This window comes from Triticum urartu, chromosome 6 (assembly GCF_003073215.2).
Source record: "Triticum urartu cultivar G1812 chromosome 6, Tu2.1, whole genome shotgun sequence".
Taxonomy (NCBI): domain Eukaryota; kingdom Viridiplantae; phylum Streptophyta; class Magnoliopsida; order Poales; family Poaceae; genus Triticum; species Triticum urartu.
In genome coordinates, this window is record NC_053027.1 from 276189433 (window position 1) to 276200234 (window position 10802).

The window sequence follows — 10802 nt, forward strand, 5'->3', positions numbered from 1 at the left end:
CCTTTACCAAGTGTATAGGTGCATTAATTAAAAATAAGAGATATTGTGATATGCCAACATATCCATGTTCCAACATGGAACAAACTTCATCTTCACTTGCATCTAACAACGCTATAAGAGGGGCTGAGCAAAGCGGTAACATAGCCAAACAACGGTTTGCTAGGAAAGGTGGGTTAGAGGCTTGACATGACAATATGGGAGGCATGATATAGCAAGTGGTAGGTATCGCGGCATAGGAATAGAGCGAACAACTAGCAAGCAAAGATAGAAGTGATTTCGAGGGTATGGTCATCTTGCCTGAGATCCCGCAAGGAAGAAGAACGAGTCCATGAAGAAGGCAAACGGATGTAGTCGAACAGATCCTCACAAACGCGACGTTATCGGAACTTCGAAGCGTGTGTTATCGGAGCGGTTCGAGTTCGATGTGGTGTATGGGAAGTAGACGTTTTCGGGACGTTCGTAATGGAAGTAGTCATTCCCGCATGCTCTAGGGTCGACGGTAGAGGTTCTCGCGATCTCGGCGACGGTAGTTGTACATGTTGGCGGTAGTCGAACTCAGCGTTTCGGTGCGGTGTAGGGGTACATGTCGATGGTCGTGTCGTGGTACTCAGCGTTTCGTTCAGTACTCGTTCGAGCATCCGTGTGGTCTTTTCGGTGGTGTACTTGGCGATATCCGAGGCGACCTTGACGCATCCGTGCGTAGAGGTACTTAGCGGTTTCGTGTAGTCGGTCTTGTCGGTCTCAGTAACGTAGTTGTACAAGAGCGTCGTCGAACTTGTCGAATCCAAATTCTTAGAGGGCCACCGTGGTACTTGGCACTAATCCATGTTCGGTGGTCGAACTTGGCGTCAACCGCAACAGCAAGTGGAGGTGCAAGATGACAGTGGGGCGTCACGGTCGTCCACTACGGCGGACAGGGCAAGCAGGGAAGCGACGATAGCTGCTGGTTGTTGGCAGAGGACGGACGGAGCAGAGGAGCTCCGGCAAACATGCAGTAGAAGCTAGCAGGGTCCAGCGGGAGCTTCTGCAGGGTGCAGCCGCAACGAGGGCAGCCTCCGGGCATTGTGGTCGAGGTAGAGGAAGAAGGGCGTGACGGAGATGGACGGCGTCGACAAAGATGCAGGTGCGGGGTCGCCGGAGTTGACCTCTGGTGGCATAGCGGGAGATGCAGGCGCAGCGTCCTGGCGAGGCGACGGTGCGGAGGAGGGTCGACGAGGGGGCGTGACGGAGCTCGGCGGGCACACTCCTCTGGGCGCGGACAAGGACAAAGGCGGGCGGCCGTGAGGGACCTCCTGTCCAAGGCGCAGCGGTGGGAGCTCCGGCCTGGGTAGTAGGGGACGAGGCCGAGGCCGGGGAGGGAGCGGTCGGCGGAGGGCGGAGCCAGAAATCTAGGCGGCGGAGCTCCTGCACGCGACATTCGAGGCAGCAAGGAGGAGGCGCCCAGGTCGGGCGTGTGTGCGGAGGCGGCGTCCTGGAGGGATCGAGAGGAGAGAGCGGGGCAGCGGAGTGGGGGTGCTGGCGCGGGAGCTCCTCTCCCTGTGCGAAGCATGCGGCGGCACTAGGAGAACGAGAGGGAGAGGGTCGAGCGAATGGAGATGGGGATCGGGCCTCTCCTGGCGGCGCGAGGTGGAGACGAGGGAGAGAGGAGAGAAGCTTGCTAGGGTTAGTGGCGGTGCCGGCTGGGCTAGGAAAGGTTAGATGGGCCTTTGCCTTAGGCTACTGTGGTGGTGGGCTGGCTGAGCCTAAAGGGCTGGCCTAGTCGGTCAGCTCGCCAGCTGGGCTGAAGGGAGGCCGTGGATGGCTGCTGGGCCTGCTCTCTGCTGCGCTGAGCTGCTGCTGCCCTTTTTTCTGAATTCCTTCAGACATGAAATAATTACAGAAAAGAACAGAGAGCATGGAGAAGGTAGAAGCAAGGATGAGAATTAAAATGAGCTCCTAGAGATAAGCACTATTTGAATAAATTGCTTTGGCCATTTTTAGAGTAGAGAAATAAACCAAGTTTGAATTAACTTCAAACTTGAGTCATTTTTGAACCGAACAAAATCATCTTCAAAAGAGCTGAAACTTGACAGAAAGGTTAAATGAAACGTGTTGGATTTACAGGGAAAGATTGAACATTATTTGAGGTAGGAAAAATGTCACTCAAGTAAATGGCTAGAATTTAGAAGAAAGGAAGAAGGAGATGGGGTTTGCTTGGAGATGGACTAACTTGAATGGTGAAGATGCCAACGGTAATGGAGATGAAGAGAAAGAGATCACACCAAGACATACACAAATAAAATGCACATGCAACAACAAGCAAGATGATCATGATGCAATGCAAAATATGACACAAGCATGATGCAACACGCAAGCGAAAGACATGGCAACGACGGCGAATAACTGGAAGACACCTGGCGCAACAGTCTTGGGGCGTCACATCATAGTAGCTCATGGAAGTCGCGGACTTGAGCTTGAGGAGCTTCTCTTGAGCGTAGTCTTGAGGTGCTTGTAGGCGAAGATGCCGAATGTGCAAAGGTGAAGGTGCCTTGAAGTCGCTTGGTGAAGATGCCAAGGTAGATGGTGAAGTCGTTGAGCGGTTGTTGGTGTTGAGCTCTTGACCTTCACGTTCTTGTTGGTGATGGTGTCGATGCCGATGTGACCTTGTCGGAGATGGTAGCTTGGAAAGATGTGCCCTAGAGCGTCTTCTCGAAGATGAGGAAGATCTCTTGTAGGACTTGATGAGGACCTTGAGCTCCTCCATTTGAGCATCCATCTTGGCGTCCAAATTTTTCTTCATGGCATCGAACTCGTCGTTGTCATGGAAGACCGGAGATGAAATGCATTGCCTATCCATCACAAGACTTGAGCAAATGTGAGTGGAAGAAAGGAAAGAACTAGACCAAATGTACCTTTCCAATGTTGAAAATGGATCAATGATCACTCAATAATGTAACAAGGAAATATCACAATTGGTACCGGATCTTGTCAATTCTTACACCTACACAAGTAAGGCTTATGGTGGAGCTTGGTGAGGATAGTGGCACAAAAATTTGATGCAAAATGTTAGCAAGAGTCAATAATGTTGGAAAAGATTCACAAATTCGCAAGTGAAACAAGTGGACCAATAGCAATGGGTGGCACACGGGAACACACACACGGATAGATAAATGGGGTCATGCAACCAAGGAATGAGCACAAATTGTGGAATCCACGGAAAACGCTCGTGTTGCAAAACTCTAGAGAGACGCTAGCATGATTGCTCAATAGGTGGATACGACACTTGTGCACAACCTCTAAGATGCAAAATGTACCAACTTTCTCTCCCAAGTATGCTATATGTGTATGATGTTCCGGTGTTTCGCACACGATGATCCAAGATGATCAATATGGTAGTATGGCATGTAATGTGGCGATGCTATGGCTCTTGCTCACAAGCTTCTTTGCTCTCTTTTTCCTTAAAAGCTTATTCTCTCTTTATTTTTTCTTTTGTATGGCCACTTATGCAAAATGCACAAACCAAGATAGCAATTGTGTATATGTGGGAACAATCTTGTGACACAAGGGATGATATGATGATACCAATATGATATGGTATGTATGTAATGGAAGGTACTGATCACTAATGTGCACAAGTAACATTGCCGGCAATACTCAAATGGCTAGTCTCGATAGGCAAGTGACGCAAAATGGGCTAAGGGGCTAACAATGTAATGGCAAGAATGTACAATAATGGGATACCACGATACCAAGATGATACAGAGGTTACCGTTCTTGCTTACGGTTAGGGTGTCAAAATGGTGAAGTGGTCGATGTCGAGTCCTTGTCGAAGGTCAGCGGCGGTGTTGTCGATGTCGAACCGTTCCTAGTTAGCTGAAACACCCTAGGAAACGGAAAACCTGCAAACTCAAAATCTTAAAGGAAAATGTCAAATGGTGGTAGTGGAATGCGTTGGTGGTTCCGGAGTTAGCATTGCGGAAGTGGTGGTGGTGGTTGATGACGAAGCAACCGTCCCTAAGTAGCCGAAACACCTTAGGAGACTCAAGTCACCACTCAAGCAACCACAAATGCTATATGGATCAAAATGGGTTAGGTTGCAGAAAGCTATGGTGGTTTTGCGGATGATATGGTGGATGACCTAGGCAAAGATGCAAAAATGCCAAAATTTTGATGGATTCAAATAGTGTTGGAACCTATCTAGATGGATGGGGGATGTCAATAGCTACTCAGCGAGCTAAAGAATGTCAAAATCGGACTCTGAGGGTGAAAGTTATGGCCGAAACGGTTTTGTTGGTGGGCTGATTCGGGGGGGGGTGCCCGGGGGTCGGAGGTGCGGGCACCCGGGGTGGTCAGAAGGGTTGCGCGGAGAAGATGGCCCGGGGGTAAGGGGTGCGGGCACCCGGGGTGGTCAGCGGGGTTGGGCGGGGAATCCAGGTGCCCGGGGTTTGAGGACCGGGTGCCCGGGGGTGACGGATTTGGGCGAAAATTCATGGGAAAAAGAGAGAAATTGGTGGATTTCGTGGAGGGGAAGGTGAAGTTGGATGGGTGGAAGTCTAGATCCACTTGAAACCAAAAAAATCCATGGACCAAATCCAACAAAACCTCATCAAACCAACAAATCACAAAAAATGGGGCTATTTTTGGTGGGGAATTTAACAAATCACCAAAAATGGGGCTATTTTTGCTGGGGAATTTTCAAAATTGGGGAAGAACACAACATAATTAGGCTAGAGAACAAGAAGGGGGCTCTAATTTCGTGAGAAACCATGGCTCATGATACCAAAATTTTGTAGGGTGGAACCCTAGATGGAGATCTTTCACAAATTGGAGGGGAAATCCCCAAGAACAAGAAGAACACAAAGGCGGAAAACAAGAGGAACACTCAAATTGACTTGATCCAATCACACATGTGCTAGATCCAATCACACAAAGAGAGATACAAAGGTCTAAATCCAACACAAGAAGATACAAGAGGTAACTAGTTCATCCCAATCCTATGAGGAAATAGGTCTTGATGATCCTATGATAGGGATCCTTCTCCAAGAGGAGGGCTTGATCTCCAGGAGAAGGTCTAGATCTCCAAAAGAAGGAAGATGAGCAAAGCTCTCTCTTTGTCTATCAAATACTTTGCTATCCCCTCTAATGAGCAAGGTGAGAAGTATATATAAGCTAGGGACGAATTGGGGGGTAAAACAAGGGTACATAGGTAAATTATCCAGAAATATGCGTAGCTACGGTGGAGGGTCCGGGCACCCGGGGTCAAGGGGTTCGGACGCCCGAGGGTCACCTGGAGACGGAGGGCCGAGCACCCGGGCGTCCAGGGGGCCGCGCCCTTGGCGGTTGGCGGGGCCGGGCACCCGCTGGTGATGGTGCGGGCACCCGGGGGTGGATGGTGCGGGCACCCGGGGTGTCCATAGAGCTCCGATGCTTCACGTCTTGGGGTGCTTTTTCCTCCTCCAAGGAAGGGCAGTACCCAAGCACCGGTCCACCCACTATCAAATTATCAAAGTAACGAACGCGAATCATATGAGCGTGATGAAAACTAGCTTGACGATAATTTCCATGTGTTCTCGGGAGCGATTCCTTTATGTAAGAGTTTGTCTAGACTTTTCCTTTGCTACAAAAAGGATTGGGCCATCTTGCTGCACTTTATTTACTTTTATTACTTGTTACCCGTTACAAATTACCTTATCACAAAACTATCTGTTACCGATAATTTCAGTGCTTGCAGAGAATACGTTACTGAAAACTGCTTATCATTTCCTTCTGCACCTCGTTGGGTTCGACACTATTACTTATCGAAAGGACTACGATAGATCCCCTATACTTGTGGGTCATCACTTCTCCCTTCTTGGATGGTGTAGATGTTCTCTTGCGCTTGAACTCCTCCTCGTCGTTGATGAAGCTTCGGTAATACCTATACATGCACACGAGAGAGATGTCAAGTAGTATACCATCCTCGAAGCGGTCAAGTGAACATGTGTAAAGGAGATGATTAACCTTTACGTATGTGGAATAGATGTGGCACGTGTCACTTGTCGAACAGACTCTTGATATGGTAATGTCCATAGGATGCTCCGCGTCATAGATGCTTTTATTAAGAGATATTCTTTCGGTATCAACAGCTATCCAAAGAGAGTGTGTATGGGTTCATTGTATTTGGTGCAAAGTGACCTACTACGGTTATAGTAGAATTTAATTCCTAGTTTGAATGGTCTAAACCTTGCACTTGACCGTAGAGGTCGTTAAATAAAATATGGATATTCTGGTCTGATGATTACAGTTGCATTTTGGAAACTTTCAAAGGAAATAACATTTTTCAATGCCCACTGGGAAGTACTCAAATAGACCTGGCCATGGGCAGCCCGGCCCGGCCGGCCCGACCCGACCCGGCCCGAAAAAGTCCGACCCGGCCCGGCCCGACGCTGCTCCCGGGCCGGGCTCGGGCCTAGATTTTGAGCCCGATTGCCTGGCCGGGCCGGGCCTGGGCCCGGCATTTTTGCAGTTTTCTGAAGGGGCCTGGCCCGAGGCCCGGCAGGCTTTTGCATGTTCGGGCCGGGCTTGGGCCCAAAAACTAGGCCCGATGGCCGGGCCAGGCCGGGCTCGGGCCCAGGTTTTTTGGCTCGGGCTTGGCTAAGCCCGGCCCAAAGCCCGGTCCGGCCCGATGTTTGGCCAGGTATATACTCAAGCATAGCCTCTCTTTAATTTTTTTTAAATAAAACACCAGGCTAACGACTACTAATAGTGGGAGTAAGGCTACTCATAGTGAAGAGCATGTGATACTAGTGTATAATATTATTTTTATAGTGCATAATATCACATAATAGTACCATATATGTGTTTAGATAAGTTTATTTATTAGCATGCATGATGCATAGTAGCATAGCATTTATTATGATACGATATCTATCTATGTTACTCCAACTTTCTTGTTTTATTTAATTTTCTATCATGTCAGCGTTTTTTATAGTCCCAAGTGTATGATACTGATTATGTTACCTCTACTATGATCAATTTAACTTAGCTAATAACTAGTGTAGTCAAAGGCAAAATTGCTTATGTGACATGTATTTAATAAGAAGAGATGTGTTTATAGTAACATAATATGTTATTTTAACATAACACTTCCCAAAAAAATGAGTCTACAAGATAATAAATGAAGACAACTATGACAGTACTACGAGCATTGTTAATAGTATAGCTAGCCGCTGGCTATAAGCCAGTGCCATGTCATCTACAACCCATCTTATATCCAACATGTACAATAGTAGATCAAAAGAGTGTACTATTTTTTTTGTTATGTGGCCCACCTTTCATTCTCATAAAGTGCCTAGGAGTACGTGCTAGAGCTGGCTCTTCACGAAGATCCCGCTTACCTTCTCTCTCCTCTTCTCTTTCCTCCAACTAAGTACAAATATACTATTTTATTCCTTATAACCCGCTGACTCGGCTCTATTGTACTTGCTCTACTATGTTACTTTGCACTATAAAAACAGTAACTTAGACCAGCCTAATAGTATAGCGAGCTGCTGATAATATGAACATGTCATATCATCAAGAGTTAGTATTATTAATTAGTCATACAATAGATAGGGTCGGCCATAAGGTTATAACTTTTTCTTGCTAGTTTTCCTTTATCTCTTTTCTCACAATAAATGATTTTACCTAGGAGCACGCATAGAGACTGGTTCTTGTATCAGAGCTCACTTTTACAAAAAAAAATATCATGTTTCTCTTCTCCACATAGGTAAAATTGCCATGTAAGTGGGTTTATGGTCCACTGTTGTACTCTCTCCGTCCCAAAATTTTTGTCTTAAATTTGTCTAGATACGTATGTATCAAGTCAAGTTTTAGTATTAGATATTCCCTCCGTCCCATAATATAAAAACGTTTTTAACACTAGTGTATTATGGGACGAAGGAAGTACATATGTATCTAAACAAATTTAAAACAAGAATTTTAAAACGGAGGAAGAACTTGTTAGCAGCAATAAAACATGGGCAATGATCAGTGTCGGTGCGTCGGCCCAAATTTGGGCCGGACGCGTAGCAGTCGTCCGATCTGTATCATGGGAGTCGTTGGATCTCGCCTGGTAGTTAGAAAAAAAAAGGCCCTCGCCTCCTCATCCGCATGACTCCGTCCATGTCCGCGGCTCCGGCGAGGCGAACGACCGCCGGCTGCTCGCATCTCGCCGCCTTGCTGCGCTGCTCTTCCCCGATGTTTGCCAAAGAACTCTCCCCCGGTCACCATTAATTTCGGTTGCAGCTTCGACGTCGCTGGTTTCAATCCAACCCCGCCGATCTGTTCGAACCCCCGCCGTGGACGCGCTATGGTCCTAGTGCACCGCCTACCATCCCTCGCCATTGATGCTCGTCGCACGGGTTTCGCCAGGAACGACGGCCATCGGTCTTTGCCTAAAAAAAGAATGGATGTAACAAATTTCTCGCCCAGTCGTAGCAAAACCTGACGGCGGTTGCAGCAAAAACTTCATCACCATCGTCATCGGTCGAAGCTCCATCATGATGGATGCAGCAAAAAAATCTCATCAGTCGTAGCAAAATCGGACGACGGTTGCAGCAAAATGTCGTCGACGTCGTCGCGGGTTGCAACTTCACCATGAACGCATGTAGCAAATTTAATCATTGGTGGAAGCAAAAATCGACGACAGTTGTAGCAAAACGTCGTCGCCCGCGTCGCTGGTCACAGCTCCGCCGTGAATATATGTAGCAAAAAGGCTCCATGATTCCAGCATCTAAACATCACGGTTCCAACATTTGAACGCCATGGTTGCAACACTTCCCTCCCCGTCGCTTGCGGTGACTCTCATGGCGGCCGTCGGTTGCAGCATCGGCGCCACTAGTTCTAGCATCTGCTCGTCGTGGGCGTAGCACCCCCTGTTGCCCTGGTCGTGTCCACCGCTGTGCGAGCACAGAGCAGAGAAGAGACATGTGGAGAGAGGAGGGGAATAAAACATGCTCGGGCAGGAGCTCTCATGGCTGCCTTGTAGAGAAAGAGAAAGGAGGACGAAAAGGCAAAGGAGAAGAAAGAGTCGCGTGGAGGAAGAAGATAAAGTCATGTGAAAGGCCAGGTGATGGACCCCGCACAAAAACGTATGGCCAGGGATAATCGACTGGATTTCTGTCCCAGCGCGCGCACGCGGCCGGCGGAAAGTTAGTACGGACTGCCGGCGGAAAACGTTTCCCATAAAACATACCCGACTCCCTCTGGTCTGAGCCTCAAGCTTTGATCATTCCAGTCCTTCCCTCCAACTTCCATACGCCTCTCGCACCTGTGGTGCGCCGTACGCAAAGGCATGGGTGCCGCTGGGCGGAAGTTGGTCGCGCTACCGGCGCTCGGGTGGTGGCTCGTGGTGGTCGGCGCCGTCCGCCTCGTCTTCGCCTGGTCCGGCTTCTTCGACGCCTGGGCGGTCCGCTCCGGCACCTACTCCAACACGCACGGTGCGCCCTCGATCGATCTCATCTTCCTGTATACATGTAGCCTTGGCTAACAAGCGTGCGCGCGTGCAGTGACTGATGTGCATGCGCGTACCGTTGGGGTGTGGACGCTTCTGTCGTGCACCCTCTGCTTCCTCTGCGCCTTCAACCTCGACAACAAGCCGCTCTGCGCCGCAACTCTCTTGTCCTTCGTCTACGCCTATGGCCATTTCGTCGCGGAGTACCTGGTGTACCGTACCATCACCGCAGCAAGCCTCGGCACGCTCGGCTTCTTTGCAGGTGACTAAATGGACTCTGCGCTAATGATCACGGTGCGGTGTATCTAGTACTCCCTCCGTCTCAAATTAAATGACTCAATTTTATACTAGGTTTAGTATAAAATTAGTACAAAGTTGAGTCACTTATTTTAAAACGGAGGGAGTAGATAGATACCAATAGCTGGTTGCAGTGAAATCCTCCTCCTAGAGATGACTTGCTCAGAACATATACTTAACCAGTTAATCTCTTGCATGGATGTAGTTCTTATTGACTTTTAGAAAATTTGACTGAGCTTATAGAAAAAATATTTGCGCCCATAATTTTAAATAAATATCATTAGATGGACCATGAGATATATGTTTATACTGTATTTATTTGATATTATCGCTACTAACATATTTATAAATTAATTCTATCAAACTTTACAATGTTTTATTTTAAAAGAAGTATATGTACTACATCATCACACGGAGGGAGCACCCAGTACTATTACTATTCATAACAACCTACAACATCTGTGACAAGTGCAATTTTATTTTCTCAGCAGTAATAACTGTTTGATTCTCTCTTATGCTTGCAGTCCCATCGATCATATGGACGCTAGTCCATTGGAGGAACACTCTTGGCTACCGTGCTACGAAGCGGTCATGAGCTTGTTCCACTGTTACCGCCTCGTCAATTGATGGGGCCTTCAGAAATTGCCAATGAACAGAATAAATTTCGCTGCAAATCTGTTTTTGTTTACTTTTGCCGTGTGTACACTGTATTATTCCATCCATGAAACTATTAAAGGAAGAGTACCGACACGGTTTTATGATCTCTTGTTATGCCTTTGCCACTCTACTTTATGTGTCATGAATAGGAATAGGAACTCTCCGCTGCCATGCACCCTATATGAATAGTAAAGTTTTTAAAAATACAAAAAAAAGTAATCTAAAAATTCGGGGTATCACACCTGGTCGACCATTCTATTCCTGTGTAAAGTTCCGTGAAGAAATGACATCCATAGTACTCTCAGCAAAAATGACAAAAAACAATTCTATAAAAAAATGTTTGAATGAATTGTAAGTTGGACTATATTTTCTTCATTGTGAATATCACGGATTTAAT

General features: G+C 47.4%; 1 protein-coding gene across 1 annotated transcript; it reads left to right on the plus strand.

Moving 5' to 3' along the window:
• The first annotated feature begins 9190 nt into the window (after positions 1-9190).
• Positions 9191-10512, plus strand: LOC125517128 (ergosterol biosynthetic protein 28-like). Its single transcript, XM_048682316.1, has 3 exons — positions 9191-9437; positions 9507-9713; positions 10273-10512. The coding sequence occupies exons 1-3, from the start codon at positions 9293-9295 to the stop codon at positions 10341-10343; spliced, it is 423 nt and encodes a 140-aa protein (XP_048538273.1). The 5' UTR covers positions 9191-9292; the 3' UTR covers positions 10344-10512.
• The last annotated feature ends 290 nt before the right edge of the window (positions 10513-10802 follow it).

Bases quoted from the DNA above. Each gene is read 5' to 3' on its own strand.
- LOC125517128 (XM_048682316.1), top strand. From the start codon at position 9,293: ATGGGTGCCGCTGGGCGGAAGTTGGTCGCGCTACCGGCGCTCGGGTGG. The intron at 9,438-9,506 runs GTGCGCCCTCGA...GCGCGCGTGCAG, and splicing joins CACCTACTCCAACACGCACG to TGACTGATGTGCATGCGCGT. The intron at 9,714-10,272 runs GTGACTAAATGG...TTATGCTTGCAG, and splicing joins CACGCTCGGCTTCTTTGCAG to TCCCATCGATCATATGGACG.